The following is a 14330-nucleotide window of genomic DNA, read 5'->3' as shown; positions in this document are numbered from 1 at the left end:
TTCCCTTTTCTTAGTATGTTTGATATTTTTCTCATTTTTTAGTGGAAACAAACAATGGAGATAAGTGATGAAGCAAACAACATGAAGGTAGCATTTTTTGAGAAAGCTTGGAGAGATGGTATAGTGTGATTATGAAACACAAAGAAACCGTGTTAGCTTTGAGATAACAACTGCAACAAAAAATCAGTCTTACTTCCTCACACAGCACACAGGTTTGGGATCCAAGTCATTCCTCTGAATCATCAAGTGTGGTCTTTTAGAATCACAGCAATCAGCAAGATCAAGCCTGAGCTGACCCCTAAATCTACATGTGGGAAACGGAACATCCTCTTTTGCAGCTTGGTTCTGTGCTTTTGTGTCCAGCCATTTCCCATTTACTCACATGAACCATCAGCATTTCCAGTACAACACAGCCCTAGAACCAGCAATGGCCCCCTGTGTTAAGGTCACAACAGAATTTAATCACAAACCATGCATGTGCTACCATTTTGATGCAGGAATATGAAATGGCAGCCCAGAAGGACACATGTAACTCATTAACAGTAACTTGCAATGCTTATCAGTTAGCAGAAGTACTTTATCATCACAGTGGCATATTTTTCACATTTATTGGCATGACAAATTAATGCCATTAGCAAATGAGATATGATTGAAGCAAATATAATTGCTATTATCACCACTGAAAGAGTATCTCAGAAAAAAAGTTCATTATTTTGCTTGCTTTCCTATGGGGTGAGTGTAGATTGCAAGAAATGTAAGTGGTGTGTGAAGCTGAAGCAGCAGTATGTGATGGACAACATTTGTGTGTCAAGTAGCCAACAACAAAACACATGGTGACAATACTTTTTGAGCTGTGAATTGAAGGTATGGAAGCAGCAGAATTCAAAAAGTGAAGGTATCCTTTACCGTTAAGATGTGGAGGTAACTGAGGAAAGAACTTCAGAAAATAATTGGAAAACATTCAGAAGACTGGGTAAATTGTCCTGATGCCTCCCACTGACAAATGCAGTGAGGACATTAAGGACTTACATTTTCTGGGAGAAATTTCCATTTGAATTCTGCTGCTCAATGATACCATTAAGTAGGAATTAGGAATTCTCTTAAGCAGCAGGATGTCTACTCTCCATCTGGGCAAATTCCTAGACCCTTGCAACCTAATATTCATGGGTCCAAATGCAAAATTCACTTCTACTTGCCAAAACATTGACACTGTGTTATGTTCTTCCCATTCTTGTTCCTTCAACAGTATGGGCATAATATGCTGTTTCTTCTCCTTCATCTTGAGAAGTTTCTAGCTTGTACTTCAGTGATATACAGGATTCCCTTTGTGGAATCTGCTTATAAATCAAAACCAGACCTATATCAAACTTTTCTACTAAGCTGTCCTCATCTCTTACTTGCCCCTGTGTCATGTGTCCTTTTTATTACAGTCCACTCACGTTAGTGCCTGTGGTAGTGCGGATAAATCTAATTGGCCTGGAGATACTGCCAGTCCTGTGAGACTTTGAACTTTTATAGACAGCTAGAATTTTAGAATACAGAAAGTACCACTGTGATTTACCAATCTCTTGAAAACATCCAACCCCACTGCTGAAGCAAGACAAGCTGGAACAGGTTGCCCAGGACCATTTACAGTTAGGTTTGGAGTATCTTCAAGGATGGAGGTTTGGAGTATCTTCAAGGATGGATACTCCACTACCTCTCTGGGAAAACTATTCCAGTGTTTGACCACTTCCACAGGAAAAAAAAAAAGATAATTTCTTCCGTTCAGATGGAATTTTCAGTGTTTCAATTTGTGCCTGTAGCCTCTTCTACAGTCACTGGGTACTCCAGAGAAGAGTTTGGCTCCCTCCTCTTCATTCCCAAGGTCCATCAAGTATTTATGTTTACTGATAAGATCCCTCTTGAGCTTTCTCTTCTTTAAGCCCCCTGGGCCCAGTCATTCAGGTGGTTTTCAAAGCACTTTCCTGTTCAATTATCTGGCATGGCAATTATTCTGTCACCTTGTCAATGAGGATGTTATGGGAGAGAGTGTCAAAAACCTTACTAAAGCTGAGTTAAACAACATTCATGAATCTCCCATCATCCATTAATCTCCCCTCATCCATCAAGCTAGACATCTCATTGTAGAAACTATCAGGTTCATTATGCACAATTTCCCCATTGTAAGTCCATGCTGATTATTCCTGATCACCATCTTGTCCTTGTGTATCTCAAAATGGTTTCCAGGACTAGTTGTCCATCACTTTCCCAGGAATTGTGGTAAGGCTCACAGTTGTCTGGACACTGCTTCTTGCCCTTCTGGAAGACAGGACTGACATTTGCTTTCTTAGAGATGTCTTGCACCACAGAGTGCTTTCATAACACCCTTGAATTCTCTGTTGCAGGTGTTGTGGTGGCACTTAGATTTGTTGGTATACAAAGCAGACAGGCAAAACCGTCTGCTTAATTAAAATGCTATTTGTTTAGGGTTTTTTCTGTCTGTACCACCAAGATGTTGGTTGTAAGGAAACCTTGGAGGTTTCTACTCCAAGCAGAAATTTCCTCAAAGCTATGTCAAATCACTGTGGCTTTGTATAAAATCTGTCCTGAAAACTTTGAAGGATGGGGATTTTACAAGTTATCAGCAAATTGGACACAACTCCCCTTCAAAATAAACCATGCCTAGCTTATTTAGCATTACATTTTGAAACCTGCCAGCAGTTAATTTTTAATCGTTTGATAGATGTAATTTTGTGTGACTTCACTTTCTTGATCAATTGCACCCTACAGAAATCTCAGTGTACCATGTTTGCACAGCTGCATTGTCTGCACAGCAATGACAAAAAGGTACATTCGCTACTGTTCTACACAAGAATTGTGTCAGCGAGGAACAAACATTAAACAAAAATTCCAATATTTAATCATCTGTGTATATGTTCTCCATGTGCCCTGATGTGAGCAGCACCCGATTACTGTGCAGCATTCCCTGCATGGGACAAACCAAGAGCAAGGGCTTCACACATCTTACCTGAGTTTTGCACAACCTCCCCTGGGGCTTCTAATGACACGAACTATTTCAGTGTAGAAGGTGACTTTACAGAGGGTCACAAATAAAAATGCCTATAGCATACCTGTAGAAAGTTTCACTCCTATCATTCGTCTTTGCTGACAGAAATGTCATTGAATGCAAATCAGTTTCTCTGTCAGAATAATACTTAAAGAAGTCCTGTCACTGAGAAGCTGCATTAGTGATTTATGCCTCAGTTCATAGGGATGAGCAACAGCCTTATTACAGCTTCATAATATAAATCCATACAATACGGGGTTGCTATGACAACTGATGAGCCTTAATAGCCTAGATTCAAAGGACCTTGTTCAAAACTGTCAAGTAGTGCAGTTCAATGCAGTTCAGTCATTTGCACCTGTAAGACCTGGGAGAAGGCCATGCAGAAACAACAGTTCACTCACACTCTCAGAGGAGGCACCTGAGCTTTGCAGCCAAGAGCCTTCCTTACCTCTGAGCTATGCAGTGCTAGTCCTGAGCCTTTTCAGCCCCCAGCAGAGGTATCCAAACTGGTGTTTGGCTGCAGCAATGCTGAGCTCCCGAGGTTACCTGAGAAACATGGTTCACATCCAGTTCCATTTACTAGTATTTAAAGATGAGGTTACAAAGAGGTAAGACAATTAAACACCTTCCTGATACTGAAAATGGGCTACCCACCCCTCTAGACTTTTTTTCTCAAAACTGTGATCTTAGCTGTGTTTTCCACCCATATCCTCCCACTAGCTGTGGTATTTGTCAGATTTTGCTGGGCTAGATCAGCTCACTAATGCGGGAGAGAATTCCGTCTTTTTCTTCTTTCCTCTATTATTTTTTTTCCCTTGAGATTCTGCCAAGGCCTAAAATGGCATGTTGCAGGGTTCTAACAACTTGTAAAAGGTAAAATGGAGGAGTAATGACTGGCAGGAAAGGAGAGCTGCAAACCTATCCAGTACTCTACCCTCTGAAAAACAGCAGCACCTGAGCTTTAACAGCAGCTGTAGAGTCACAGCAATATTCACATTCCTGATTTATAGACTTGATTTGCTCTGAAAAGGCAAGATTTAAGTGTAGTGCTGCAGCAGCCCTGAATCCTGAAAATAGGCAGACTGATGTTCCAAAGCTGATAATACTCACTTTGCAATGAGTTCATTAAGAAGACAGCAAAGAAAAAAAATATTAAGCTGGATACAGTGGCACAAGACCTAAAAAAGCATATTATGCATGCTCTGAGAAAAAGAACACGGATTTCACAATGTGAGGTAAAGATGGCACAAGACAAAACGCCAGGCACAACACAGTATGTCATCGAGGCATGATAGCTGTGGCTGCTGCTCTTCCATTCTGCAAGTCCAGCCAAAAGCTGAGCTGAATACATACTGCAAAGATGCAGATGCACACACAACACACTAATGTCATCAGCCACACAAACAACACAGCAGCACCTTCACCGCTCATTACCCACACACACACGAACAGCAGCTTAAGTAATGCGAGTACTTGAGCAAGATTCAGAGCCACATAGTGTGTTACTTGAATGTCTCAGTTTCACAGGATTCCCTACTCCCTTCCTGTTCAACCCATGGAAACCAGACATTTCCAGTGAGAAAGATCCTCTGAATCTGAGTTTTTCTTCCAGTGATTGTTGTGCTCAGGAGAAGCATGTTGCAGAAAAGGCACTGAGAACTGCAGAGGCTAAACACAGCTGTCCGGTATAGCTGGACTTGTTTGAAGCACTTCCCTCTTCAGTGTTTGAAAGGAAAGAAGCAATGCTTATCTGACTAATCCAATGTCCTTCAACTTCTAAGTACATTTGGAAGGATTCAGTGTCACTGCATACAATACTTCAGATTAGTAATAGGAATGAACTTTAATACCTGCCCTGTAAACTTAACCTACTGGGGCTTTTTTTTCCCCTTTAGAAGCCTGTTTTCATTGTACAGTAATCAGGTGTCTTTTACTAGCTTCATATTAAAAGAACTTCAGTTGTTTGATGTGTAAACAGGCCAAAGTGCCCAACTGTCTCCTTTTCTCAGAAGTGTATGTGAATGCTATTGCAATTCCTGTAATTTCAATAATCAGAAAGACCCATTATTTCAACAGCTGTGGATGAATTCAGGAAGTTGCTACTGATGAGCTTTATGAGCATGTTTCTGCTTTCTAAAACAAGCTTCCACTTGTGCAGATGATAAAGTGGATTTATTCCAAAATGATCTCACATGATAGAAAATTCTGCCAATATACGGATGTTGCAAACAAAAATGGTCCCAAGTTGGGAAATTTTACTTGAGTTAATTTACTACCAAAGTACACAAATCTTTTATCGATGATTGAGGTTCTGAGGAGAGAAAAAGAGTGCAAACCATTAGATCAATGTATTCATGTACATTTTTTCTCTCCTCTGCTCCCGAGTTTCAGTTTCCTTTCTTTTCACTGTGAGGTCAACTCTGTCAGAATTTGTCCAGGGAGCCAACAGGCAGAACAGGAAAAGGAGGGGCTGCGTGTAACACTTTCTGCCACCCCAAGTAATATGGTTTCTGCCATTCAGTTCCAATGCTTCCAGTTGTCTTGGGCATAGGGATTACAGTTGTCCTGTTCCTCATTTGTCCCTGCTCCAGCATGGGGAGTGACCACTGACTGCAGTTCTTTCAGAGGCAAACTTGTTTCAGTGTGGTTGTTCCTTATATGTTCCTTGTGTGTGGAGCATTCCCACTTTAACAGCTGCAGATTACTCCTTAAATCTGGTATGTGATGAGGTGCTGTACACTTCTCTCAGGAAGATTATAGTGTGCAATGATTTTTTTTCCTCTGTTGCTCCATTCACATCTGAGGAGGCTGGAACCTGTTTTGATTTGTACACAGTAATTCATGGACATCCACTTCCAAAGGGTTGGGAGCACCGTGTTACATCCATGTAAATGGGCTTTGTATTGTGCACAATACCCAAAGATCTGTCACTATTGGGTACCTGACCAGGCAGAGATAAATTTCTCCCACTTTCTCCTTCCAACTCATCATCCCCTCTAAGAGTTTATGTAGGTGCACACAGCCTGTGAGCTGATTTACTGTACATAGGGTAGCATTAGAGGAAACATTAGTGAGTCAAAGAGTTACATCAGTGAACATGAGAGCAGGATGAAGCCTGCTGAGTGTAAGGAGTTACTTTTTCAGCAGAATTTCTCATTCTCTATTGCTGGTACTTCATTCTAGTAAAGGAAATTTTCAAGACCTTACATATCCCTAAAAGAATATACTACTGTCATCAATCTTACACCAGCTGTGAACTTTGTTCAGGGAAGACTCCATGACCCATAGGCCAGTTTCATGGTGTACAGCTGACATCACAATCTTGTCTTATCTTTATCCAAAAAGTTTTGGGGAAACAGGAGGGGGAGACTATGAGCAAGTTAAAGCTAATTCGGAAAGGGAAAGGGAAAGGGAAAGGGAAAGGGAAAAAATGGGAAGGGGAAGGGGAAAAAAAGGAAAAAGGACAGAAGGAAAAAAGGAAAAAAGTTTAAAAAACAAAAAGAAAAAGAAAAAAAAGGAAAAATTAAAATACTACTATTAAGCCAGTATTAACTTTCTGAAGAGCTGAGAAAGATACTGCCAGGAGGTATGAAACCCTGGTGGACAGTCAGAAGACAGCAACCCAGCAACACAGTTAGCATCAAGGAACATGAGAACCTGAAAATTCCCACACCAGTTTGACGGCCAGCTGGACAGCAGAATCTGTCCAGAAGTAGAGCCTTGTAGCATGTTATTCATACCTGTCTTCTGTGAGCATTAACCCACCAGTACCTGCTGTTTGTTCAGGTGTGCCAACAGGTGACTAAGCCCTGGCCTGAGGTTTAGATAACCAAACAGGCCATGAGAAACCCTGGACACGACCCAGGCAACTCTGAACATTGCAAATAACAGAGTGAGAAGCTGAAGCAATGCAGGACTTCACAGGTGGATAAGGGGGAGTTACACTGTAACTTCACAAATAATTGAAAGGGAATAGTTGGGATTCTTTTGGGAGTGGAAACTTGCAAGGCCAGCAGCACCTCAGTAACTGTATCAATAACAGCACATAAAGTCAAGGTGACTTAGGAAATGGTACAAGAAATAGGTATGTGGGTACAGATGTAGAAAACCTGGGACTAATAGGGAAAAGGCAACTAGGGACAGAGAAAGGGAGGGGTCAAGGTAGATGGAAGAAAAAGCATGGAAAAAAATCAAGAGAAGGTAGAATAAAAGGGACCAATTTTATGCAAGCTAGTTGCTGGTCAGAGTTTATCTGACTGAGCCTTGTGCCCCATAGCTGCAGGACATCCTGTCTTTTCATTAAACCTTATTTTCTGCATGATCCTGGGGAGAGGGGTAGGGCAGAGTGGGAGAAAGAGAGCACTGCAAGTCACAGGAGTTGTGTACATGCACGTCTTCATCAGCAAACTTCAATCCTGATCTGTTGGAAAGGAAGAGAAGGATTAGGTTATCTGTGTTCATATTTCTAGGAATGCTGCTTGTGTCTATGTGGGTAACAAGGCATGAAGACATCAATCTCTGTGTTGTCTGTGTGGCTGATGACGTCAGTGCTGTGTGTGTCTCTGCACCTTTGCAATGTGTACTCAAGCTTGGGTTTTGGCTGGACTGGCAAAAAGGATCAGCAGCAGCCACAGCTATCAGTCTGAGATGGCAGACATTGCCTGGGTCCTAGACTGCACCAGATTTGTCTCTAGAAGAAGAAATCCCCCTCATCCCAGGATTCAGCTGCTCCTTAGTATTGTCTGCTCTCAAATTGTGTACATCCTGTTGGCACGGTCTCAGTGCACACCGAAAGACACCCAAATAAACATAATCCTGTGGAAGTCACAGAAAGAAAATCCACTTCACCTGTCACTGTCCTTCAAAACCAAGATGAACTTCAGGGAAAAAGAAATTAAGGATCTGAATTTGGGCATTTGTGGGGCTAGAATCATGGGCAGTAAAGCTGATATTAAGCATTCAAGCTGTCTTCCTGAGGCTGACAGAGGTTGGAAGAAATATTGCTGGTTCCAATATCGATGGGGGAACAGATCACTCAAAGTCAATTAGCAAAGCCAATATTTAAACTGATGACACTTCTTTCCTAATTGAAATCGGGATAAAGTGTTGGTTTTGTTGATATTTAAATTAATGGTTTGCATTAGTTCAGCTCCAGCCAGGACTGAACACAGATGGTTCAGTTCTGAGATTTCCATGATGGATAACACGCCACAGTCAATACGGTGACTCAACTCTCCACAACCAGTAATGGACTTCAAGAAGCAACCCTGAGAAGTGAACAGAAAGCCTATTGATTTTCAGTAATGGATGCTCATTTTGCTCCTTTAGTGTTTTAGAGCTTCTTAGGCACCTCACTGAAGGCAAGGGGAGTTTTTTTTTTCATTTGGACGAGCAGATTCTCAGGAACCAAAAAGGGAAAAACTCCTAATAATCAGCTTATCCTGGGCTGCTTGGTTCAGCCATCACTCCTGATAGAAGGAAGGCCCAGGTTATTCTACCTGGTAGGGAAGGGGTCACATTTGGATCCCAGCTTACAGGAAAGGGCATTTGAGTGCTGGTATGGATATAGAAGTTGCTGTAGGGGAAAGTCTGTAACCCCATATTGTGCAGGAACTAGATAAACACCTTTGATCAGACTGAAATCCCAAGAGCACAATTAATTACTGACAAAGTTTTTATCCAAAAATAGAGTTACTTATTGAGCTAGTGCTTAACATTCATCTTTAAATTGATTCACTATTCAAATGAAAAATAAATTTTTAAAAACATTTAGAAAATTGATTAAAAACATAATATCTGTAACAGTCTTATATAATGAAATCTACCATCTTGTGGGATATTTTAATGAAATAAATTATGCCACAGGTTCCACTTTCCCACACAGCTTGCCACCTCAAATTCTTGTTCTTGAATGCTTACCACAATAGCTGGATGCGGCAAAGACATATCCCACCAGGAATAATTGTTGATCATGTGGTGGCTGGATGACACACTCTCAAGTTTCTTATTTCCATTTATATTCCACAAAAGCTTCAAAAGATAATTGACATTTGTGTTTTCTTATGATCCAGGGTGGGCCATGGTTTTCTAAAATGTGTCCCCGTGGGTGCACTGTGCCTCAGTGCTATCAGGCCCTGGAGGAATGTTGTGTGGCAGCTGCTTTTGAAAAATCAGTCATGTGTTTAGCTACATGAGGAGGATTTTTTTCTCAACATTGCTAAAAGAGCAATATCTCACTGGATTTTGGTGACATTTTTCACTCCTTAAATGCTGATAAGTTTTTGAAAATCTTCCTCAAAATAAGATCTGCTGTTTCTGAACATTCTACCTCCAACATCTGCTGTGACACCTTCTGTGACAGACTTTTGGAAACAAAGATCTGTTCAGCCAGCCTTAACATGATTTGTACTACAAACAACTACACCTATGGCAATTTTTAAAAATCTCTAAACAAAGGTTAGGACAAAATCAGTATCTAGTAAAGGTATGAACAGAAATGACATAAGCAGTATTCATAGGATGGGTCATTCACACCAATAAGAATTTACTTCATATTCCTAATCGTTTTCTTCCCATAAAATTATTTCTTATTATTAATAATTTGGCAGCTTCTACGAGCCTGATGACAAAGCAGGATTCAGTGTTGTTAGGCATCAAACAGAATAAAAGACTGTTACTGCCCCAAATACACTGTCAATTAGACAATATTTATAAAAGCAAGATCAGAGCATAAAAAGATTTTAATTTTCACATACACCTACACTCAGAACACAGTAGAAGTAGTATTTGGAAGATAAAAGCAAATCTGATAGTAGTGTTGTATAAATGTATGAATTGTCTAAACATGCCTCAGCATTTTATTGCCTGATACAGCATGACTTTTTGTTCGTATCAGATTGAAGTTCGATGGTTTTCTCTTTCACTTTATCTTCATGTTCTTTCAAAATCCTGGGGGAAAGAAAGAATACTTGTGACAGAAGAAGTCAATAAAACCCGTAAGAGATCAAACAAAAAAACATTTTCCCAAGAGTATAAAATTGTCCAGAGATTTAACAGAATAGGACAGAATTTTTTGAACTAACAAACAAAAAAGTGCAATTATGGCCCCATCACACAACTGCCTTGGTTCATTTATTTAGAAAAATTTAGTTAGTGCTAATTGTTAATATTTATTGCATATTACAGAGACTCAAAACAGTGACTTTCATATCTTACTTTTAAGGCTGGAACAAATCTAAAACAAATCTGGCTTCCTAGACACTTATCAATTACCAACACTTCCACAAAATTTCACTGATTTCAGTGACAATATTAGACATTTGCCAACTCATTACCAGTGTCTTCACCTCTCTAAGTAGTTCAGAGGGGCCATATTTTCCTGTATTTTTACCTCTAGCCTTTATATAACTTCAAAAATCCACTTCTTCCTGTCTCCCAGCCCCGAGGCAGACAGCAGAATTTGAGCTGTAATGAGCAGAGGGAAGAAAGAAGCATATCCACTGTCCTGCTGCAAGGAGTCAGCAGCATCCATTTTCAAGTATATTTCTCCAAACCTTCAGGAAATTCTTGCAAGAGCTATCACAACAGCCAAGGCCCTCAGCTTTCCTAGCAACAATTCAGATGTTTCTGGATCTACACAGAGCTCTACTAACTTAAGTCTTTATGAACCTGAGCAACTGCTCAGTCACAGAAACAGGGTCAGGCTATGGAGCAGTTTAAAAGCAACAAATATTTCACCACCCTGAGTTCCTATAAAACTAATTTAACAAAGAGAATTCACAATGTCATCAGTGACAGGGCAGTGAGACATGTAAAAACTCATTGATTGTATTTTCTTCTTACCTAGCTAAGTGAAGCACGGACTTTTCCACATTGTACCCAGAATATGCACTGCATTCATAGAAAATTAAATTGTAATCCTACAATCAAACAGAAAGACCATTTCAATCACTTTTGCACAATATCTCGCCACAGATATTCTGAAATATGAAAATAAAGAAGGAGAAATAGATCATCATAGGATCTTAATTCTAGAGCTAACAGTAAAGAGTAACAAATGAAGTCCAAGTGTGCCTCACAAACAACAACTATATGCTTCTCTTAGTGGATACTTGTTCTGTAGAGTGGCTTTTGATCTAAGAGCACAAATGCAAAGATGTCTCGTAAGGTCCTGAGGTCTTGTGAACTTTCCTTGTGATGATCAGGCAATTCCTACATCACTGAGTGCTGGACAAAGAAAGTGAAAAGAATTCCAGTAACTCTTCTTTCATCTTTTTGTATTTGTGAAATTTTTCTGCATCTTCTTCCGAAGTCAGCCTGCATCTTCAGTTTTGTACCCCCCTGGAAGCTTTGTAATTAAGAACAGTGGGTAAATGATCAAGTCTTGGGAGAGATTATCAGCACTTCAGCTGAAGTCTTATCACCATAAATGCAGATGCAAGAGATCATCTGCACAAGAGCCTGGCCCGGCAGTTCTGATGGCATAGAAGTTTGAAAGGGAATGACAGATAATCCTCCAAAATAAGCATCCATCTATTTTCACAACCTACATTGTGAGGTCACCTACATTGCCTCTGTAGTATTACTACATGTCCTTTTACCCATCCAGATTTCAAATTTCTATTCATTTTCTACTTTTCTATGTGTCTTATTGCTATTTATAGCAGTAGCTTAAAATTCAAGTAAGTCAGTCAGTACCTTAAGAAATTACAATCTTGTCTGCATATTTTCATTTGCTTGTTATTAACTGTCATTACTGCACTTACACTTATTTAACCACTCTTCAGAAGAAGACACTTATAATTCAGTTTTCAAAACCTTCCATTAAGGCGACCAGGTATTTCAGTTTTGGTTTGGTTTGGTTTTTTTCCCCTATATACCATGCTTCCAGAATTGCACCACTTTTGGAAATTCTTGTCATCTTCATGAAATTTCAGAGACAAAAAGTGGGGAAAATAATTTCATAAATACAGTAGTTTATTTTAACACCTCAAAAAACCTGCTGCAGTGTTATCCAGTGTCAGTTTTGAATATGTTGTCAATGGTTATAATTTTTGTTCTAATGAAAAACAGGATTGAAAAACTTGCAATAATTTCTGGATGACCGGATAAGCACAGAAGAGCAGAGAAGGAAGAAATCAGCCAATGTTAGTGTTGAATAAATATTTTAAAGATTTTTTTTTAACACACATAACATTTACAATGATGCAACCCTATGATTCTCTTGCTTTTCTTAGAAAAGTTTTAAGATAAAATTTGACTGGGTCAAATTTCTTGCTAGCTATGCAAACAAAAGCTTGAAATAAAAATTACACTCTCTTTTTCTGCTCAGCTGATCAGAACTCTAATAGAAACCCTACTGTGGTCAGTTTATAGGTATTCTATGTCAGTCAAGCTGAGAGTGATACTTCTCCAACATATTCCCCACATACAGCAGAATGACACTAGAGGAGAACTCTCAGTGATAACATTTATGCTGGCATGAATCCAAATGGATTTTTCAACCAATTGCTTGGGTGGAAAGATAACAATTTAAAGTTGATAGTAAGTGCTTAATTCTCTGTCTGGCAAAAAGGTTCTTATCTGAAAGGGGAGACAGTCTGCAAATACAAAGTGCCATTCCTTTGATTCAAAGAAGAAACTTTAATTGATAGCATACATAAGGAGCACAAAGTAGGAGCAGGCAGGACACATACAATTATTAAGCTAGGAAATGCCATCCATCTCAACCCAGGAATTAGCTATTGAACCTTGGAGACCACTGGCAATTACTTCATTTTAAAAACTTACCTACAAATCAGCAGACACCTAAAGAATAGGGAGGAAAATGAATTATTACCAGAGAGAGCTGGCCAATTTCTGTCCTGTAAAGTAGCATCACTCTGAGAATAGCTCCCTCATTAGCGGTATTTGTGTAAGAATGGCACTGACAGGTTGACAAAGGAGACACTGTATGAATACACAGAAACAGTCCTCATTCCATGAAGCACATACACTCTGCAAAGCCAAGGCAGGCAAGACATTATTATCTTACTTTATAGTTGAGAAACAGCGATAGAGAAGGATTTATTGACCCATTTAAGATCACTCAGGAAGTATGTGCAGGGCCAAAATAAAATCATGCTGGGTATGAGCACGCCTGAGCAGCACCTTTATCATAAGGCATTTTATTTAAATAATTGGCAGTGGTTACACTTATCCACTCAAACAGAACATTGGCAGTTCCTGACACACACAGTGTGATCTGAATACTCTCCCTTGTGCTCACATGCACTCTTGATCACTGGATCGAGCTAAGCTAAAGAGAAATTTGTTATATGGAGTTTTCCTTCTGGATCCTCTGCTAAAATAAGTAATCCAATATCCCTGTGCTCATTCCATTCCCCCTTTCATGGGGTGTAACAAACACAGTGGAACTACCAGTCTTCTCAAACGACAACAACTCCCTTCAGGCTGCCATTATTCCTTCTAAAAATTAACTGTGCTGCCTGCCTTGCAAAGAAGTTACGTGACAAGTGCATTATAATGGAAGCCCCTGGATTTCTGACCAAATTTGTAGTACAGTACAATACTTGCAAGATGTGGGACTGAAACAAAGCAAGACAATACAGCTGGCCTGAAATGCCCTCTGAAAGTACATGTTCCTTTCTGACTATAGAAAAAGCTGGGTAAAACTAATCCCATCCTGTGAGACACTGAAACAGTCCTTAAAACTGTCGGACTTCAGGGCCACCAGGCTCAACTGATTCTTTGTCTGTACAAGAAGAGCTTGTTTTCACCAAATATGGCTATACAAATTAGTATCAGCTCAGCATCTAGCTCTGTGTATTTGGGATCATTTGTGAGTAATTCATGGGATTATTCACAAAATAAGTAACTCAATTGCATACACTAACAGAGACAGTGGTATGTGGTTTCACAGGAATTATATGGCCATTTAGCAAGAATTAATATTTCATTAAAATTCATGGTTATTATTAGCTCAGCAAGCAAATTATTATAATTTAATTATATCTATGCTGCTTTTCAACTAATCCATTGCCATTAATCATTCCTTCTCTTAACTACCTCAGGCAGCACATTCAAACATTCAAATGAGTCATTCAGATCCATTCACTTGATTATAACCATCTTATTTGACAACTTTTTGTTTTACTTATGCAAAACATTTTATTTTCTTGCATGACATGTTAGAATTAATAGCCTGGTGGGCTGTGAGCTCTATATACTAGAATGATTCATCTTTTTTTTGCTAGTACAACTATTTTAGAGTGAGATGACA

The 14330-nt window shown here is 39.5% G+C and overlaps 1 protein-coding gene across 5 annotated transcripts in view; it reads right to left on the bottom strand.

Annotated features, from left to right (window-relative positions):
- Positions 1 to 9771: 9771 nt before the first annotated feature.
- Positions 9772 to 14330, bottom strand: part of CRACR2A (calcium release activated channel regulator 2A) — a 58962-nt gene continuing 54403 nt past the window's right edge. For all 5 annotated transcript variants that reach the window (XM_069017795.1, XM_069017789.1, XM_069017804.1 and 2 more), the window contains 2 exons: positions 10892 to 10968; positions 9772 to 9997 (listed from right to left, as the gene is read on the bottom strand). In XM_069017795.1, the coding sequence (XP_068873896.1) occupies positions 9907 to 9997; positions 10892 to 10968 (168 nt within the window). In that variant the 3' untranslated portion in view covers positions 9772 to 9906. The remainder of the gene's footprint in view (positions 9998 to 10891; positions 10969 to 14330) is intronic.

Source organism: Aphelocoma coerulescens, chromosome 1 (genome assembly GCF_041296385.1).
Source record: "Aphelocoma coerulescens isolate FSJ_1873_10779 chromosome 1, UR_Acoe_1.0, whole genome shotgun sequence".
Classification (NCBI taxonomy): domain Eukaryota; kingdom Metazoa; phylum Chordata; class Aves; order Passeriformes; family Corvidae; genus Aphelocoma; species Aphelocoma coerulescens.
The sequence above is the reverse complement of the archived record's forward strand: the minus strand, read 5'-3'. Positions and strand labels throughout refer to the sequence as shown.